This window comes from Camelina sativa, chromosome 2 (genome assembly GCF_030686135.1).
Source record: "Camelina sativa cultivar CO46 ecotype springtype chromosome 2, ASM3068613v1".
In the NCBI taxonomy this organism is placed as follows: domain Eukaryota; kingdom Viridiplantae; phylum Streptophyta; class Magnoliopsida; order Brassicales; family Brassicaceae; genus Camelina; species Camelina sativa.
The window spans coordinates 3,396,586-3,410,995 of NC_141881.1; the positions used below are offsets into that span (position 1 = coordinate 3,396,586).

Consider the following 14,410-nt stretch of genomic DNA (forward strand, 5'->3'; position numbering starts at 1 on the left):
TTCTTGTGTTATACATTCCTCTCTATGAACAAGAGATTTGGTTGATGAGGTTGGTCGTATGTGATATGTAAGGAAGTAGGAAGAGGTAAAATGTTCTTTTAGAATAGAAAAAAAAAGAGAGATATTATCATTTAACTATATGATGGTTAATCGTATGTGATATGTCACCTACATTTTTTAATGTTTTTACAAACATATAAAACCGCATATAAACTTTGAAAATAATGATAAATTGTTAATAAAACAAAACAAAATAATTATTTGTCAAACTGAAGTACCACCAAAACTTATATTCACAGTAACAATGACAGGTATAGGAAGAAATTACAATTCTAAACATAAAAAAAATTGAACCAACAAACAAAGAGAAAAATTAAAACAGCGACTAAGTGGAAAGGTAAAATTAAACCATAAATACTCTCCGACGAAGAAGAAAACGAAAGAGTATTGAGTATGAGTCACTAAAAATTCTTCTTTCTTTCGATCCAAGGAAACAGAGAGATGTCTCCATTAGCACCGAGGGAGAAGAATCGAGCGAGTACGAGTCAAGAATCACGAGTGAGCCCTCAAGATTCCTCTTTTTTGCGATCCAAGGAAACAGAGAAAAAGAGTCAGACGAGTATGAGCCAAGAAACAGAGGAGACCCTTGTTCCTCCGGTTAACGTCACAGATGAAGAAGTCTTGAAGCGATATGAATCGTACAGGGATAACCCAGGTTACTACGACGGTGATAACATCCTTATCTACACTACAAACATGTTGAGTCCTTCTAGTGGCTTGTTCGAAGATTCCTCTTTCTTGCGATCCATGGAAACAGAGAAAAAGAGTCAGACGTGTATGAGCCAAGAACCAGAGGAAACCCTTGTTCCTCCGATTGTTCCTACACCTATTGTCAACGACGCACCTCAAATGATCCCTGCACCTACTGTCAACGACGCACCTCAACGGACCATCACGAAGAAACGGGTTAAGACCGATATTAACCCTAATTACAACAGCCTTATTCTGCAAGAAAGCTCCGTTGATGAGCACATTCGAAGACATATGATCCCTGCACCTACTGTCAACGACGCACCTCAAATGATCCCTACACCTCCTGTAAACGACGCACCTCAAATGATCCCTTCACCTCCTGTCAACGATGCACCTCAAATGATCCCTTCACCTACTGTCAACGACGCACCTCAACGGACCATCACGAAGAAACGGGTTAAGACCGATATCAACCCTAATTACAACAGCCTTATTCTGCAAGAAAGCTCCGTTGATGAGCACATTCGAAGACATATGATCCCTGCACCTACTGTCGACGACGCACCTCAAATGATCCCTGCACCTACTGACAACGAGGCACCTCAAATGATCCCTGCACCTACTGTCAACGACGCACCTCAAATGATCCCTACACCTCCTGTCAACGACGCACCTCAACGGACCATCACGAAGAAACGGGTTAAGACCGATATTAACCCTAATTACAACAGCCTTATTCTGCAAGAAAGCTCCGTTGATGAACACATTGGAAGACATATGATCCCTGCACCTACTGTCAACGACGCACCTCAATGGACCATCACGAAGAAACTGGTTAAGGCCGATATTTACCCGCCTAGCCACAACACGCTTCTTCTGCAAGAAAGGTCCGTTGATGAGCACATTCGAAGACATATGCCTGTAGCAGAATTCCAAAGGATAGTAAGAGATTCCGGAGTCGTTGTAGACGTATATGACTATGACTTGAGAACAATGCATAAGCTGCGCCTGTGTCTGGGAAACGGTAGAAACTATGTTCTAACGGGTGGCTGGTTGAGAGATTTTATCCAAAGGAGAAGCTTGAGGACAAATGACGAGATTGGATTTTTATGGGATTCTTCTGCTTCTAGGCTTGTATTTGGCGTCATTTCTCGTGCACAAAGGAAACCAAGGCGTAAGAGTTCCAATAAAAAACATATATAACAACTACAATATATGAGAGGAAGTGTTTTTTTGTTTTGTTTTTTAATATACTTTTAGCCAACAACAATGTATATGATATCAATTATCAAATCATTAAGAACACTTTCTCTATCTCTCTTTTGTTTTCTTAAATCGATGTCAAGAGTCACAAAGATGTAATGTTCTAAACCCCAAACTCTATGCACTAAAATTCTCAATGGCAAAGTCAAGCGTCCTTCTCAAGGAGGGTCACAACGTCGAGATGATAGTTTAACATTCATGTTTTGCAAAGTGCTACAAACAAAAGTAGCCACATGAAACACCGAGTCAGTATAGAACCAGTTTAAGTTGTTTAAAACAGAGTTTTTTTCTTTGTTTAGTTGCAAATTTACTCTGCAGCACCCTTCTTTAGGAGAACTTTAGCACATTTCACCTAGACACAGACTCAACCAATGTAAGTTGGGTCCGAACACCCTTAAGGTAAGATGACACCATCGTTACGAACCTTCTAGCTAAGTCAGAGTGTTTTAGCTTGTGTTGTGTCCCAACTTTTTCTATGTAACAAAAAAAACAATAAATTTGAATATTTTAAAGACCATTGTCCATTGACTTAAAAATACCAAACGTACTACAGTGTCCAGACTTCAGATTCTTCTCTCCATTAAAAATCTAAAATCCATCTCAAGTTTGAGTTCCTCCAAAAATCTCATCTTCTTCAATCAATCCACAAGGGTTTCTGAAAAAACTCACAATCAGATTAAATGGGTTGCTTCATCAGTAAAGACCCAAAACCATCGAAGAAGACGATACTCGAGAAACCATTCATAGACATCAAAAAGCTTTACATCCTCGGGGAGAAATTGGGTGAAGGCCAATTCGGTATAACTCGAAAATGCGTTGAGAGATCCACTAACACGACTTACGCCTGCAAAACCATACTCAAGAAGAATCTAAAGAAGGAAGAAGATGAAGAAGCCGTGAAGAGAGAGATTCGTATCATGAACCATTTGTCTGGTCAACCAAACATCGTCGAGTTCAAATGTGCTTACGAGGATAAAAATGCTGTACATATCGTTATGGAGTTTTGTGGCGGTGGTGAGTTGTTTAAAAAAATCGAAGCTTTGTCCGATGCTGGCAAGTTTTACTCTGAGAAAGATGCTGTTGAGATCATTAGGCCTATTGTGAATGTTGTGAAGAATTGCCATTTCATGGGTGTGATGCATCGTGATTTAAAGCCTGAGAATTTCTTGCTTTCGAGTAATGGTGACGATGCTGTGCTCAAAGCTATTGACTTTGGGTGTTCTGTCTTTATCGAAGAAGGTGAGCTCAGAGATAAATTCCTTTCTTTGAGTATGTTAAGTTTGCTTTAGTCATGAGATAAATTTGGTGACTTTTGTTCCTTTGAATCAAGATTTGGGCTTACAAACTGAGTTTAGAGGTTGTTCTTTAGTATTATAGAATTGGGTTTATGTTTTATCAAAACTGAGGCTAGAGGTTGATCTTTGAGCTCAGAGATTCCTTTCTTTGAGTGTGTTATGTCTTTACCGAGTATGTTAGTTTGTGTCTGTTTGCTTTTAGCCTTTAGTCATTTGCAAAATTTAGTGACTTTTGTTTCTATGCATAGAGATTTGGAACTCAAAGCTGAGGCTAGAGGTTGATATTTGATATAATCATCTTAGGAGTTTGCTAGATTTGGATTTGGTATGTAAATGTTTTAAATATATAATATTTGTCTTGCACAAGTGACATTAGTTTTAGAATCTGTGTTTGGTTGCTTCAGTCATGATAAAGTTTGGTTACTCTTATTTTCATATGGTTGATTTGATGCATTTGTTTCTGAAACAAACAAAAACAGGAGAATTATACCAGGATCGTGTTGGGAGTGCTTACTACGTTGCTCCTGAAGTATTAAAGGGAAAATATGGGAAAGAAGCTGACATTTGGAGTGCAGGGATTATTTTGTACATCCTGCTCTGTGGCAAACCTCCCTATGTGTCCGGTAAAAACTTAATGCTGCTGGATTTGTTTCTTCTTGGTGTTTGATCTGTAAGTAATTTATAGGCTTATCTTGTGTATAAATTGTAGAAACTGAGGAAGACCTGCTCAAGGAGGTACTGAGAGATGAAATTGATTATAAGAGCAAACCATGGCCTTCAATATCTGTGAAGGCACAGCATCTTGTCAAAAAGATGCTTACTAAAAACCCCAAGGAGCGATTCTCTGCTGCAGATGTTCTTGGTAAGCTTACAAGGACACTATGTGAATCTTGAAGTCTTGTTCTTGTTCTGTCTGTAATGCTTTACTACAATCTTTGTTTGTTGTATATAGAACATCCATGGCTGAAAGACGGAGAAGCTTCAGATCAGCCTATTGATGGTGTTGTTTTATCCCGTTTGAAGGAGTTCCGACATATGAACAAGTTTAAGAAGGTAGCTCTAAAGGTAAAGAGTGTCCCGGTTCTTTCTAATCTATGTTACATTCCCCTTGCAGATGATCTTTCTTCTATAATTGTGTATGAAGCATCGGTTTATGATGCGTGCAATCTGATTTGCAGGTTAGTGCAGCAAATCTATCAGAAGAGGAAATCAAAGGTCTTAAGACACTCTTCACCAACATAGATACCGATAAAAGTGGTACAATTACTCTTCAAGAACTCAAAACAGGCCTGACCAGACTTGGATCTAAACTCACTAAATCCGAAGTGGAGGAACTCATGAAAGCCGTGAGTTATCATCATGTCTTTTAACTCTATATCATATCATCATGCCTCTTTTATCCAAAAGAAAGAGAAAAACATTTCAGGCTGATGTGGATGGCAATGGAACAATCGACGTAGACGAGTTTATCTCTGCAACGATGCATAGATATAAACTGGATAGAGATGATCATTTGTACAAATTATTTCAGCACTTTGACAAAGACAGCGACGGGTAAGTTTCTTTCCACTTTTGCTTAGTTATCATATGTCAATAGAAACAGATCGAGAAATGTTCTTGAGAGGAACAGTGAGATAAAAGTTTTAACTAAAATGTGAAATGGTTATTGAAGGCACATAACGAAGGAAGAGTTGGAGATGGCTATGAAGGAGTATGGTGTAAAAGATGAAGGTAGTATCAAAGAAATCATTACTGAAGTCGATACCGATAATGTAAGTTTGTCCAATCCAATCCATGAATCCAATACATAAAACATAAAACATTAGACCTGCTTTTTGTTTTTTGAAACCTTGTTAGTAATGAACATGCAACTCTGTGTTACAGGATGGAAAAATAAACTTTGATGAGTTCCGCACAATGATGAGAAGTGACAGCAGCCTGCTGCCACAAGGGGAACTTCTTCCCGTCAACTGAATCATATTTGTATGCTCTTATTAGTTCTTGAATAACTTACTTTCTTGTAAAATCCACTTAATTAAAAGGAGTCATTCTTTTCGTATTTGTGTTATATCATAAACTGTCAAGTGCGTTAACATATTTAATATGGTTTCAAATATTTGCGTTAACAAAGCCTCTCTTTCCCTTCTCATCTTCAGTAATCTCTCTCTAATAAAAAGAGCCAAATTACACAGCAAAACGTACGAGACAAGTCCCATCAAATAAATTGTTAGAGATCTCCAATCGGAAAGATAAAAAAGGATGCTTAAGTGGGGTTAGAAATATTTTAATATTCAATTTATTAAAATTATTTGGTTAAAACTTTTTTACAGAAACAGTAAAATTGTATGCCTCTAGTGGTAGATCATTATTTTGGGTCCTTAAACTTTTAAAAAATATATTTTGAAAATTATAATTATAGAAATATAATTTATTTTGTATAAATATTTAAACATTTTCTACTTTACAAAACTTAAAAATTATAGCATTTTATAAAAGTTTAAACAAACATTACATAAAACATATTAAAAACAGATTACAAAAACAATTAGATGTAATACTATTGATTTTTTCAACTAATTTTAATCATTTTTTAATCTTTAAATTTAATAGAAAAATTGTTTTCAAAACTTAAGTATTAAATTTTAAATATGTTAAAAACAAACTGGACTTAACATCTTGTCCCATCCTACTGGTTTGTAAGCTTGGTGTACAAGTTCAAAATGTTTATACGCAGTTCAAATTTAACACTTAAAGTTTTTTCAACTAATTTTTAATAAATTGTTTTAAAATGAGAATTCTGACACAAAAAAGTTTTAAAATAAGTTTTTCTTTAAATTTAACAAAAAAATGTTTTCAAACTAGGGGGGAGTTATTGGTTCATGGAGTTTAATGGATTTGAAAATCCAAACAAAAACTATGTGTTACTCAATCATTGATTTTAAAATAACAAAATCATGTGTTATTGGTTATCTGATTTATAAATAATGGTTAAAATCCTATTGTTTTTTTTCCTTTGTAACACTCAGTAATAAATATACGTAAATACACTCCAAATATAGCCATTAATCTATTAAATTAGGGGTGGGGGGGAACAAAGGCAAAAACTAATGCAATAAAATCAGCGAGATTAATGACCATTCTTTTAATTAATGATACTTCTATGCTTAAAAAAAAATTAGTAGCTTCAATGTTTTGATACTAGTTATGGATATTGTAAATTCATAGTTGACCATACCAAAAATTATACATTATCACTAAGCCAGTTTTCATTAATTGTTAAGTAGTTAAACATAGCCCAAACTAGAACCAACCCCACAATTCAACAACAACCATAAACAAAGATATGACATCGCTAGCGTCGAATAAATTCATAGAGAACAAAAAAAATGATGTCTTAAACTAAATAGAGAGCAAGTTTGGGAGAAAATAATGGGCATTGAAGATATTGCACAGCAGATATTGAAGAAGTTGAAAAAATTATTCAACCAATTTTCGCCATTTGAATTGAAGTGGTTGAAAAAAATTATCCAATACATTCAACTAAAAACGTTGAGAAAAAGTTTCCCAACAAAAAAAAAGTTGAAAAAATAAAATTAATTATACAGGAAAAAAGTTCAACTTGTTCATCCACTTTTTTTATGATGAATAAGATAAATGATATTCAGCCCAATTTTATTGATGCAATCGATTGATACTTTAAAAAAAATCTAATTGAGATGCAAAAATAATCACAATGAAGGAACTTATCACACAAATTTAAAGGAATATTCTCTACATAGAATTATATTATTCAGTTGAGGATGTTATTTATTTTAGTTTTCAATCATGTTGTTTTCTTAGCGACTAAAACTAATGTGACTGGTTTTTATCACATCAGTGTGCATCGTGCTAACGAAAACACATGACACCTAAACTGAAAAACTAAAACAAGAAGTAGAAAGTCTTAAATAATTACGCAGATTTACATGTCAATGTTGTCAGAGAAGATGTCTTTGTCTGCCTTTCAGTTTTTTAAGACGAAATAGATTTGAAAATCCAAACAAAAATTATTTGTTATTCAGTCATTAATTTTAAAATAATTATCAAAATCATGTGTTATTGGTTATATGATTTATAAATAATGGTTAAAATACCTTTTTGTTTCCTTTATAACACTCGGTAATAAATATATGTAAATACACAACCCCACAATTGTTAAGTAGTTAAACATAGCCCAAACTAGAACCAACCCCACAATTCAACAACAACCATAAACAAAGATATGACATCGCTAGCGTCGAATTAATTCATAGAGAAAAAGAAAAAATGATGCCTTAAGTTAAATAGAGAGCAAGCTTGGGAGAAAACAATGCACCTTAGAAAATGTTGAAGAGGTTGCATAAATTATTCAACCAATTTTCACCATTCAAATTGAAGAGGTTGCAAAAAACTATTCAATTCATTCAACTTAAAAAGTAGAAAAAAAGCTTCAAAAAAAAAAAGAAAATTAATTATACAGGATAAGTGTTCATCTACTTTTTTTTTAAGATGGATGGGTTAAATAATATTCAACCCAATTTTATTAATGCAATTGATTGATAGTTAATATATATATATATATATATATATATATATATATATATTTGAGATGGAATAATACTCAGAGTGAAGGAACTTATCCCACAAAGTAAATTATATTATTCAGTTGAGGATATTATTTATTTTAGTTTCCAATCATGTTTTTTCTTAGTGAAAAAACTAATGTTAAACTGGTTTTATCACGATCAGTTGCAGCGTGCTAACAAAAAAACACAGGACACCTAAACTGGATGTAAAAAATCTTAAATTATTAAGCAGCTTTACATGTCAATGTTGTCGCTTGTAAGAGAAGATGTCTTTTGCCTGCCTTTCAGTTTTAAGACAAAATGTATTCTCAATCGGCTTTATTCGTAAATATATATGTACAAAATGTATAAACGAGGAAATGAAGAGCTTTCAACTCAATTGCTCAAATGTGCCTGAAGAAGCTTCCTCGCAGCCAATATAAACCCTGTAAAAGATTTTTCCATATTACAAATCTGAATCGAGCTTCTACGATCAGGAATATGAGACAAATGTTTGTCAGAAGAATCAAGACTTGCCTAAAAACAGAGGAGAAGGTCTAGTGGGTCTTGACTTAAACTCTGGATGAAACTGAACTCCAACATAAAATGGATGATCTTGAAACTCAATCACCTGTTGAAACCAACAAAATGATGTTGCAGAGAAAAACAAAACCAAGACAAGAGACCAAACACTAAGATGGTGCTTTCTTCTTTTTCTATACCTCAACTCGTTTCCCTGTATCATCTTTACCCACAAGTCTTAAACCAGCTTCTTCAAGTACTTGAGCTACTTCTGGATTCACCTACCATCAATATTATATAAATACAACTTTTGTCACATCGTTGTTATACATACATTCACTTTAGACAAGCTTACCACCGTTAATGAAATACCAACCTCGTAACGGTGCCTATGCCTTTCGTCTAGGTAACAAACGTCACCGTATCTGGTAAATGCCCGGAGTAAAAACAACTTGCTATCTTTAAACCGTGAACTGGAAACTACAAGGAAACGGCAAAGATAAGTGCAAACTTACAGTTTTGAAGTGAGAGAGTCTCGGTTCTGTAAATGTGTTCTTCGGGATCCAAGTCTCATTGTGCTTCCCATATGTGTTCTTGAGCCCTGTAAGGGGTAATATCAACAACAGTGAGAGAATGAACGGAACGGACTCCATTGATAGGTTTCTGAATACATGTTTGGAATACATACTTCTGGCATAAATATAACAACAGGGTCAGGTGTCTGAGCATCAAACTCGGTGCTATTCGCTCTTTCCAAGCCCAAAACCTGAAACCAATGTCAGAGAATAAGAAGAAGAAAGATAAGAAATAGTCTTTGGAAGACAGCAAGTTGAAGCTGTTAGTTCAGAGTTTACAAGATACTATATTTCTTACAGATCTGGCAAACTCAATTACTGCAATTTGCATCCCCAAGCAGATACCAAGATAAGGAATTTTGTTGTCTCTAGCGTATTTGGCTGCTAAAACCATTCCGTTCACGCCACGATCTCCAAAACCACCAGGAACCAGGATGCATTCTGCGCTCTGCAAACAACAAAATCATAGACTATATTGTCTGTCGGCAAACAAATGTCTCCTTTTTAATACACATGTGGAGAGGTTATGGACTAAATATTCAAATCAGAGAATCCTAAGACTGAACTTCTCACCTTCAAGATCTTCCAAGCAGCAGCATGTGCCTCCGGAGTCTGCAAAGGAGAAAGTGATGCTTAAAAGGAAAACAGTGATAGTGAAAGTAAAAAATCTGGATCAGTAAGTTTCAGGAAGATCAAAGTCATTAATAATATATACCGATTTCTCACTTTCGTCATCAAGATCTGAAGCTGCAATCCATTCGATGTGTGGCTTCAATGAACATGCAATGCAGGCATGAAGAAGGGCCTGCAATGAAGAAGGAAAAAATGAAGAAGGAAAAAATGAAGAGCAAAGCAAATGCGGTAGAAGACCAAAGTCTAAGATTTACTTTCCTAGTTTACCTTAACAACCGACAGATAAGAATCCGTTAGACCAATGTACTTTCCAACCATAGCAATTTTGACCTGTGCATAAGAAAAGGAACAGTCTCTTTGAATAAGAAAAGTCAAGGCTCTAAAACAAAGTTGTACTAGCCAGTTGTAAAATACACACATGATTTGTCAAGTTATCAAAAGTCTCAGCCATCTTAGTCCAGCTATCCAGATCAGGTTCTGTTGCAACGCTGAAAAAGATGAGTTATATGGAATCTCATGTTACGCTGAAAGTGTTCAATTATGATATCGGATGTAATGAACACCGTAAGAAATGAAACTAACCTAGTTAGATTCAGTTGTTTGAGAATCGAGTGATGTGCGTTTTGATTCTGCAAATACATGGAAAACAACTTCAATAACAAAACACATATTTCTATTTCCTTTTCTTGGAAGAGCCTAAAAAGCATCCAACTTACACGGAGTAGGAGAGGAACATGCCAAATGTTTGGAACATCATGGATATTGAGAATATTAGCTGCCTGTAAGAAGTCATCAGTCATCAAGTGATATGAGATCCCAACCGCATAAGATATACATCAGTTCAGTGAATACATAACATACACTTCATACAAAACTTATACCGCCACATGACAAAACTGAGACAATTTTGCCTTTGTAGTTTCCAGCAGTGGCTGTAGGGAAAAAAAAAAACATGAACTGTGAGACGTCATAATTTTTCCGAGGTGTATGCAAATTATAACTGATCTGAGTAAATTTCGAAGTGATAACCTCAGCAGAGCGACATGCCAAAAAGTGAGGAGTCAATCCCAAAGCTCTTAGTTCTCGGACACTGTGTTGGGTTGGCTTTGTTTTCTGCATGAAGGTTAAAACAGAATTTAAAGTTTAAATGGGATGTAAAGTTTAAATGGAAATGGGATGTAAAGTTTAAATGGGATGCTTAAGCAGGTAAGAAATCTACCTGTTCTCCAACAACCCCCAGAACGGGAATCAAGCTCACGTGAATCAGGCAAAAGTTTTCTTGTCCTAGCAAGGGGAAATATGAACAAACAAACATCATCAAGAATAAAAAGTAGAGAACCACTGAAAGAAAGCATACGTAGTTGCCTCAGAGGAGGAAGATTCATGTACAGGCTTACCGACTGAGAATGACAATTGTCTCAAGGCCTCGATAAAAGGCATTGATTCGATGTCACCTATAGTATAAGCAGCAGAAAAAGAAACGTAGATTTAAGGATCTTTTAAGCAAACGAGAACCAAGATATGAATGGTATGGTAACGTACCAACAGTTCCTCCCAGCTCAATAACACAAACATCAGCTTGGCCTTCCTTCCCATCCACAGGAATCAAAGAGACTGACTCAATCCAACCCTTGATTGCATCAGTAATGTGTGGAACAACCTTAAAAACAAAACCCGGATTTAAATTGGAATCACATCACATCACATGAGCTAACAACACAATCTACCTGAACAGTCTTCCCAAGGTAGTCGCCTTTGCGTTCCTTGTCAAGAACAGACTGGTTGAGAAGGAAAAAGGGTAAAACGTTCATTAAGCACGTTAAAGATAACCGCATACATATCTAACACAACAAATTGTATATATATGAGTACCTGATAAATCTTTCCAGTGGTTATGTTGTTGTCCTTGGTTAGTGTCACATCGAGAAATCTTTCGTAGTTCCCCAAATCAAGGTCAACCTTTAGACATGGTGATGAACACAGAGTCAAACAGCGATGTATATTACATTCTTATAGCAACTATACATGTATCAGTGAGTGAGATTGAGAGAGATGGGTTTACGAAACAGTAGTAGTGTAGAGTGTAAAGAAAACAAGAAAACCTCTCCACCATCATCGAGTACAAAGACCTCTCCATGTTCAAAAGGGGACATAGTACCAGCATCAGTGTTCAAATATGGATCTGTATAAGATCAATTCCAATTCAAAACAAAAAAAGGCTCAAACTTTATTGTGTGAAACTAATAAACAGAGGAGTGCAGAGAGAGAGAAGAGATCTTAAAACCAATTTTAATGGAGGTAACTCGAAGGCCACAAGCTTTAAGCACGACGCCGATACTACTAGCTGTAACGCCTTTGCCAAGCCCACTCACCACTCCTCCAGTCACCAGCACGTACTTCATCCCTTCCAATTACGAAACGCACACCAACTGTTTGTTTTAATGTCCGATCGGAAACTACAAAATGCGACTCTGGTTTCCCCAATCCAATCATAGACTTCTTTTCCAGGAACAATTGTATTCAACCACTAGTATTCCCCCACGTGTCCCGAACTTTTTATTTTTTCAGGTTGCTTAAATGATTATACACTTTAATATACAGTATAGGTTGAATTAATGATTTTATAATAAGACTTTGATTTTTTTTTTTTTTTTTATAAATCAAAATTTGTTATATAAAATTGAGAACGAGAAAATATTTAAATTTTGCTGCTAATATTTATATTTCGGAACCCTCAACGTTTTTGGTTTACTTCAATTCGAATGGTATTTCGGCTCGGTTAAACCGTAATAGTTTTGGTTCGGTTGATCACAACTCGACACCTAAACCCTAACGTCATAACCTAAACCTAACTTTCACAATCCTAAGAAGAAGAAACCTTACAATTGAAGTTTCGATTATACAGCGAGCGTCAATGGAAGAAACATCGAAGCGGTCGTTGCCACCTGAGCTAATAGAAGAAATACTAAGCAGGACTCCTGCTGAGTCTTTGAACCGATTCAAGTCGACGTGCAAGCAATGGTACGATCTCATCACCGACAAGAGATTCATGTACAATCACTTGGATCGCTCTCCGGAACGTTTCATAAGGATCGATGATCGTCAGACGGTTCAAATCATGGATCCGGTGACCGGAATCCATAAAGATTCACCAATCCCAGACATGTTTCATGAACCATATCTGAGTGTTTCTATGGTTCACTGTGATGGACTCATGCTTTGTATGTGTCATGACTCGAGTTTCCGACACATAAGAGGCGCCACTCTCGCAGTATGGAATCCGGTAACGAGGAAAATCAAATGGATCGAACCGTTGGCCTGTTACTCTGGAGCTGATTTCTTTGGGATTGGATACGACAATACATGTCGCCATAACTACAAGATCTTGAGGTTTTCTGGTCCTCTGTCTGTTGGTGATCCAGAGTGTGAGATATATGAATTCAAGTCTGATTCATGGAGAACTCTTGGTGCTAAGTTTGATTGGGCTGTAGATACTCAGTGCAGAGGTGTGTCATTGAAGGGTAATATGTATTGGATTGCTAAACGTAAAGAGAAGGAAGAGTTTATTATCCTAAAGTTTGATTTTTCCATGGAAACGTTTAAGGACATATGCGTTTGTCCCTGTTGTAAATATCGACAGGACAGATACGTTTGTCCTAATTGTAAAACTCGAAGCTTAGGCTGTTTCAAAGGCGATAGACTCTCTTTGTTACTACAACATGGTGAAGGATCGTCAATGGATATTGAGGTGTTTGTGACAAACAAGTTGAGTGACAGGGTTGTTTCGTTTAGCAGATATTTTAATGTCACTCGCCCTCATCTTCCGGCGTTACAGTATTATTTTAAGAAGTCTCTTCCGGGACACTACATTGGCAAGCACAACAGTATCATGATATATGGTGTGAGGCTAGTGAAAAAAAAAGATGAAAAGTGGTGTACTTGCATCATTCTTTACCAAATTGATGAAGGTGGGATCAGAAAACAAATTGAAACAGGGCGACATGAAGCGTTACAGTCGTATATTTGTAGCTACGCGTATGTTCCAAGTCTGATTCCAGTTCCAGAATAAGAGGTTTGTTTCTTGTTCTTAAAACTCTGTTTTTGTCTTTTGGTTTTCTTTGTGTTTGTTGATCCTTCTACGTACCATGTGTGTTGAAATCAGCTATACATATGTTATTGGCATACGCTACTGGTTTTGGATTCTGTAATGATCTTGAGAAGTTTTACTTTTTGGTCTACAGTAGCATGTGTACTCCCTTGGCCGAGAGGTTATGCAATGGAGACTGCAGCCGCTATCTAGAAATCCCTTAGCAATGGTGTGAGCTTGTAGGGTTTTAGGGTTTGGTAAGAAAAAGAAAAACAATCTGAAAATTTTGTAATGGACGCAAATACTTGTCATATGTTAGTTACATCCAAAGAGATAACAATTTACAAGACGTTTTGCAAGAATCTAAAGTAAAAATACCCAAAACTTTTCTTTTCTTGCTTCTTGATCCCTTTGTTCCTTGAAAGCTCGTGAAACTTCTTTAGGAGAAGTAATTTTTTGTGGAATTATATTTATATTTCCACTAAATTATGTAAGATTGGTTAACTCGTTGGTTTCAAATGTATGAAATTGAAAGTTTTAGTCCCTCACCTAAGCTTAAAGACCACTATCAATGTTGAGTAAAGTCTACCACTTGTATAGATCAAATTGAGTTAATCAACACGTCAAAATATCTAAAGACCAATAATTTAATTGAATTTTTTAAAAAGTCTTCGTGGACTAAGTAAAAATCATATAAAG

The 14,410-nt window shown here is 35.9% G+C and overlaps 2 protein-coding genes and 1 pseudogene across 13 annotated transcripts; 2 read left to right on the forward strand and 1 right to left on the reverse strand.

The window, feature by feature from the left end:
* Positions 1-2,537: 2,537 nt before the first annotated feature.
* On the forward strand, positions 2,538-5,370 carry LOC104716725 (calcium-dependent protein kinase 31). Its single transcript, XM_010434150.3, has 8 exons — positions 2,538-3,255; positions 3,791-3,934; positions 4,021-4,173; positions 4,264-4,376; positions 4,490-4,657; positions 4,738-4,865; positions 4,984-5,083; positions 5,196-5,370. Exons 1-8 carry the CDS (start codon positions 2,697-2,699, stop codon positions 5,283-5,285), a joined length of 1,455 nt encoding a protein of 484 aa, XP_010432452.1. The 5' UTR covers positions 2,538-2,696; the 3' UTR covers positions 5,286-5,370.
* A 2,746-nt stretch (positions 5,371-8,116) lies between these two features.
* Positions 8,117-12,177, reverse strand: LOC104716703 (uncharacterized). Of its 11 annotated transcripts, none has more exons than XR_015576930.1 (22): positions 11,909-12,177; positions 11,727-11,806; positions 11,497-11,583; positions 11,352-11,402; positions 11,167-11,284; positions 11,022-11,078; positions 10,844-10,908; positions 10,654-10,737; positions 10,506-10,556; positions 10,341-10,403; positions 10,207-10,253; positions 10,043-10,112; positions 9,892-9,954; positions 9,718-9,796; positions 9,565-9,603; positions 9,290-9,439; positions 9,105-9,182; positions 8,932-9,017; positions 8,793-8,841; positions 8,617-8,697; positions 8,432-8,525; positions 8,117-8,340 (listed from the first exon to the last, which is right to left on the reverse strand). XR_015576930.1 is itself a non-coding variant. In XM_010434122.3 (22 exons), the coding sequence occupies exons 1-22, from the start codon at positions 12,024-12,026 to the stop codon at positions 8,291-8,293; spliced, it is 1,671 nt and encodes a 556-aa protein (XP_010432424.1). In that variant the 5' UTR covers positions 12,027-12,177; the 3' UTR covers positions 8,117-8,290. The 11 variants fall into 11 exon arrangements, 5 of the variants coding, with proteins under 5 accessions (XP_010432424.1, XP_010432441.2, XP_010432432.1 ...); XR_015576933.1 differs by having other exon boundaries at positions 9,290-9,470; XR_015576949.1 differs by having other exon boundaries at positions 9,290-9,470; positions 9,707-9,796.
* A 246-nt stretch (positions 12,178-12,423) lies between these two features.
* On the forward strand, positions 12,424-14,095 carry LOC104747925 (putative F-box only protein 15 pseudogene; annotated as a pseudogene). The gene is made up of 2 exons (XR_015573531.1): positions 12,424-13,696; positions 13,866-14,095. The product of XR_015573531.1 is annotated as a putative F-box only protein 15 pseudogene (transcript).
* Positions 14,096-14,410: the final 315 nt, after the last annotated feature.

Coding starts and splice junctions, on each gene's coding strand:
- LOC104716725 (XM_010434150.3), top strand. CDS start 2,697: ATGGGTTGCTTCATCAGTAAAGACCCAAAACCATCGAAGAAGACGATA. Junction 3,256..3,790: donor TTCTGTCTTTATCGAAGAAG/GTGAGCTCAGAG, acceptor AAACAAAAACAG/GAGAATTATACCAGGATCGT. Junction 4,866..4,983: donor TTTGACAAAGACAGCGACGG/GTAAGTTTCTTT, acceptor TGGTTATTGAAG/GCACATAACGAAGGAAGAGT.
- LOC104716703 (XM_010434122.3), bottom strand. CDS start 12,026: ATGAAGTACGTGCTGGTGACTGGAGGAGTGGTGAGTGGGCTTGGCAAA. Junction 10,909..11,021: donor ACAATTGTCATTCTCAGTCG/GTAAGCCTGTAC, acceptor TCCCCTTGCTAG/GACAAGAAAACTTTTGCCTG. Junction 10,113..10,206: donor AAACAACTGAATCTAACTAG/GTTAGTTTCATT, acceptor CATCTTTTTCAG/CGTTGCAACAGAACCTGATC.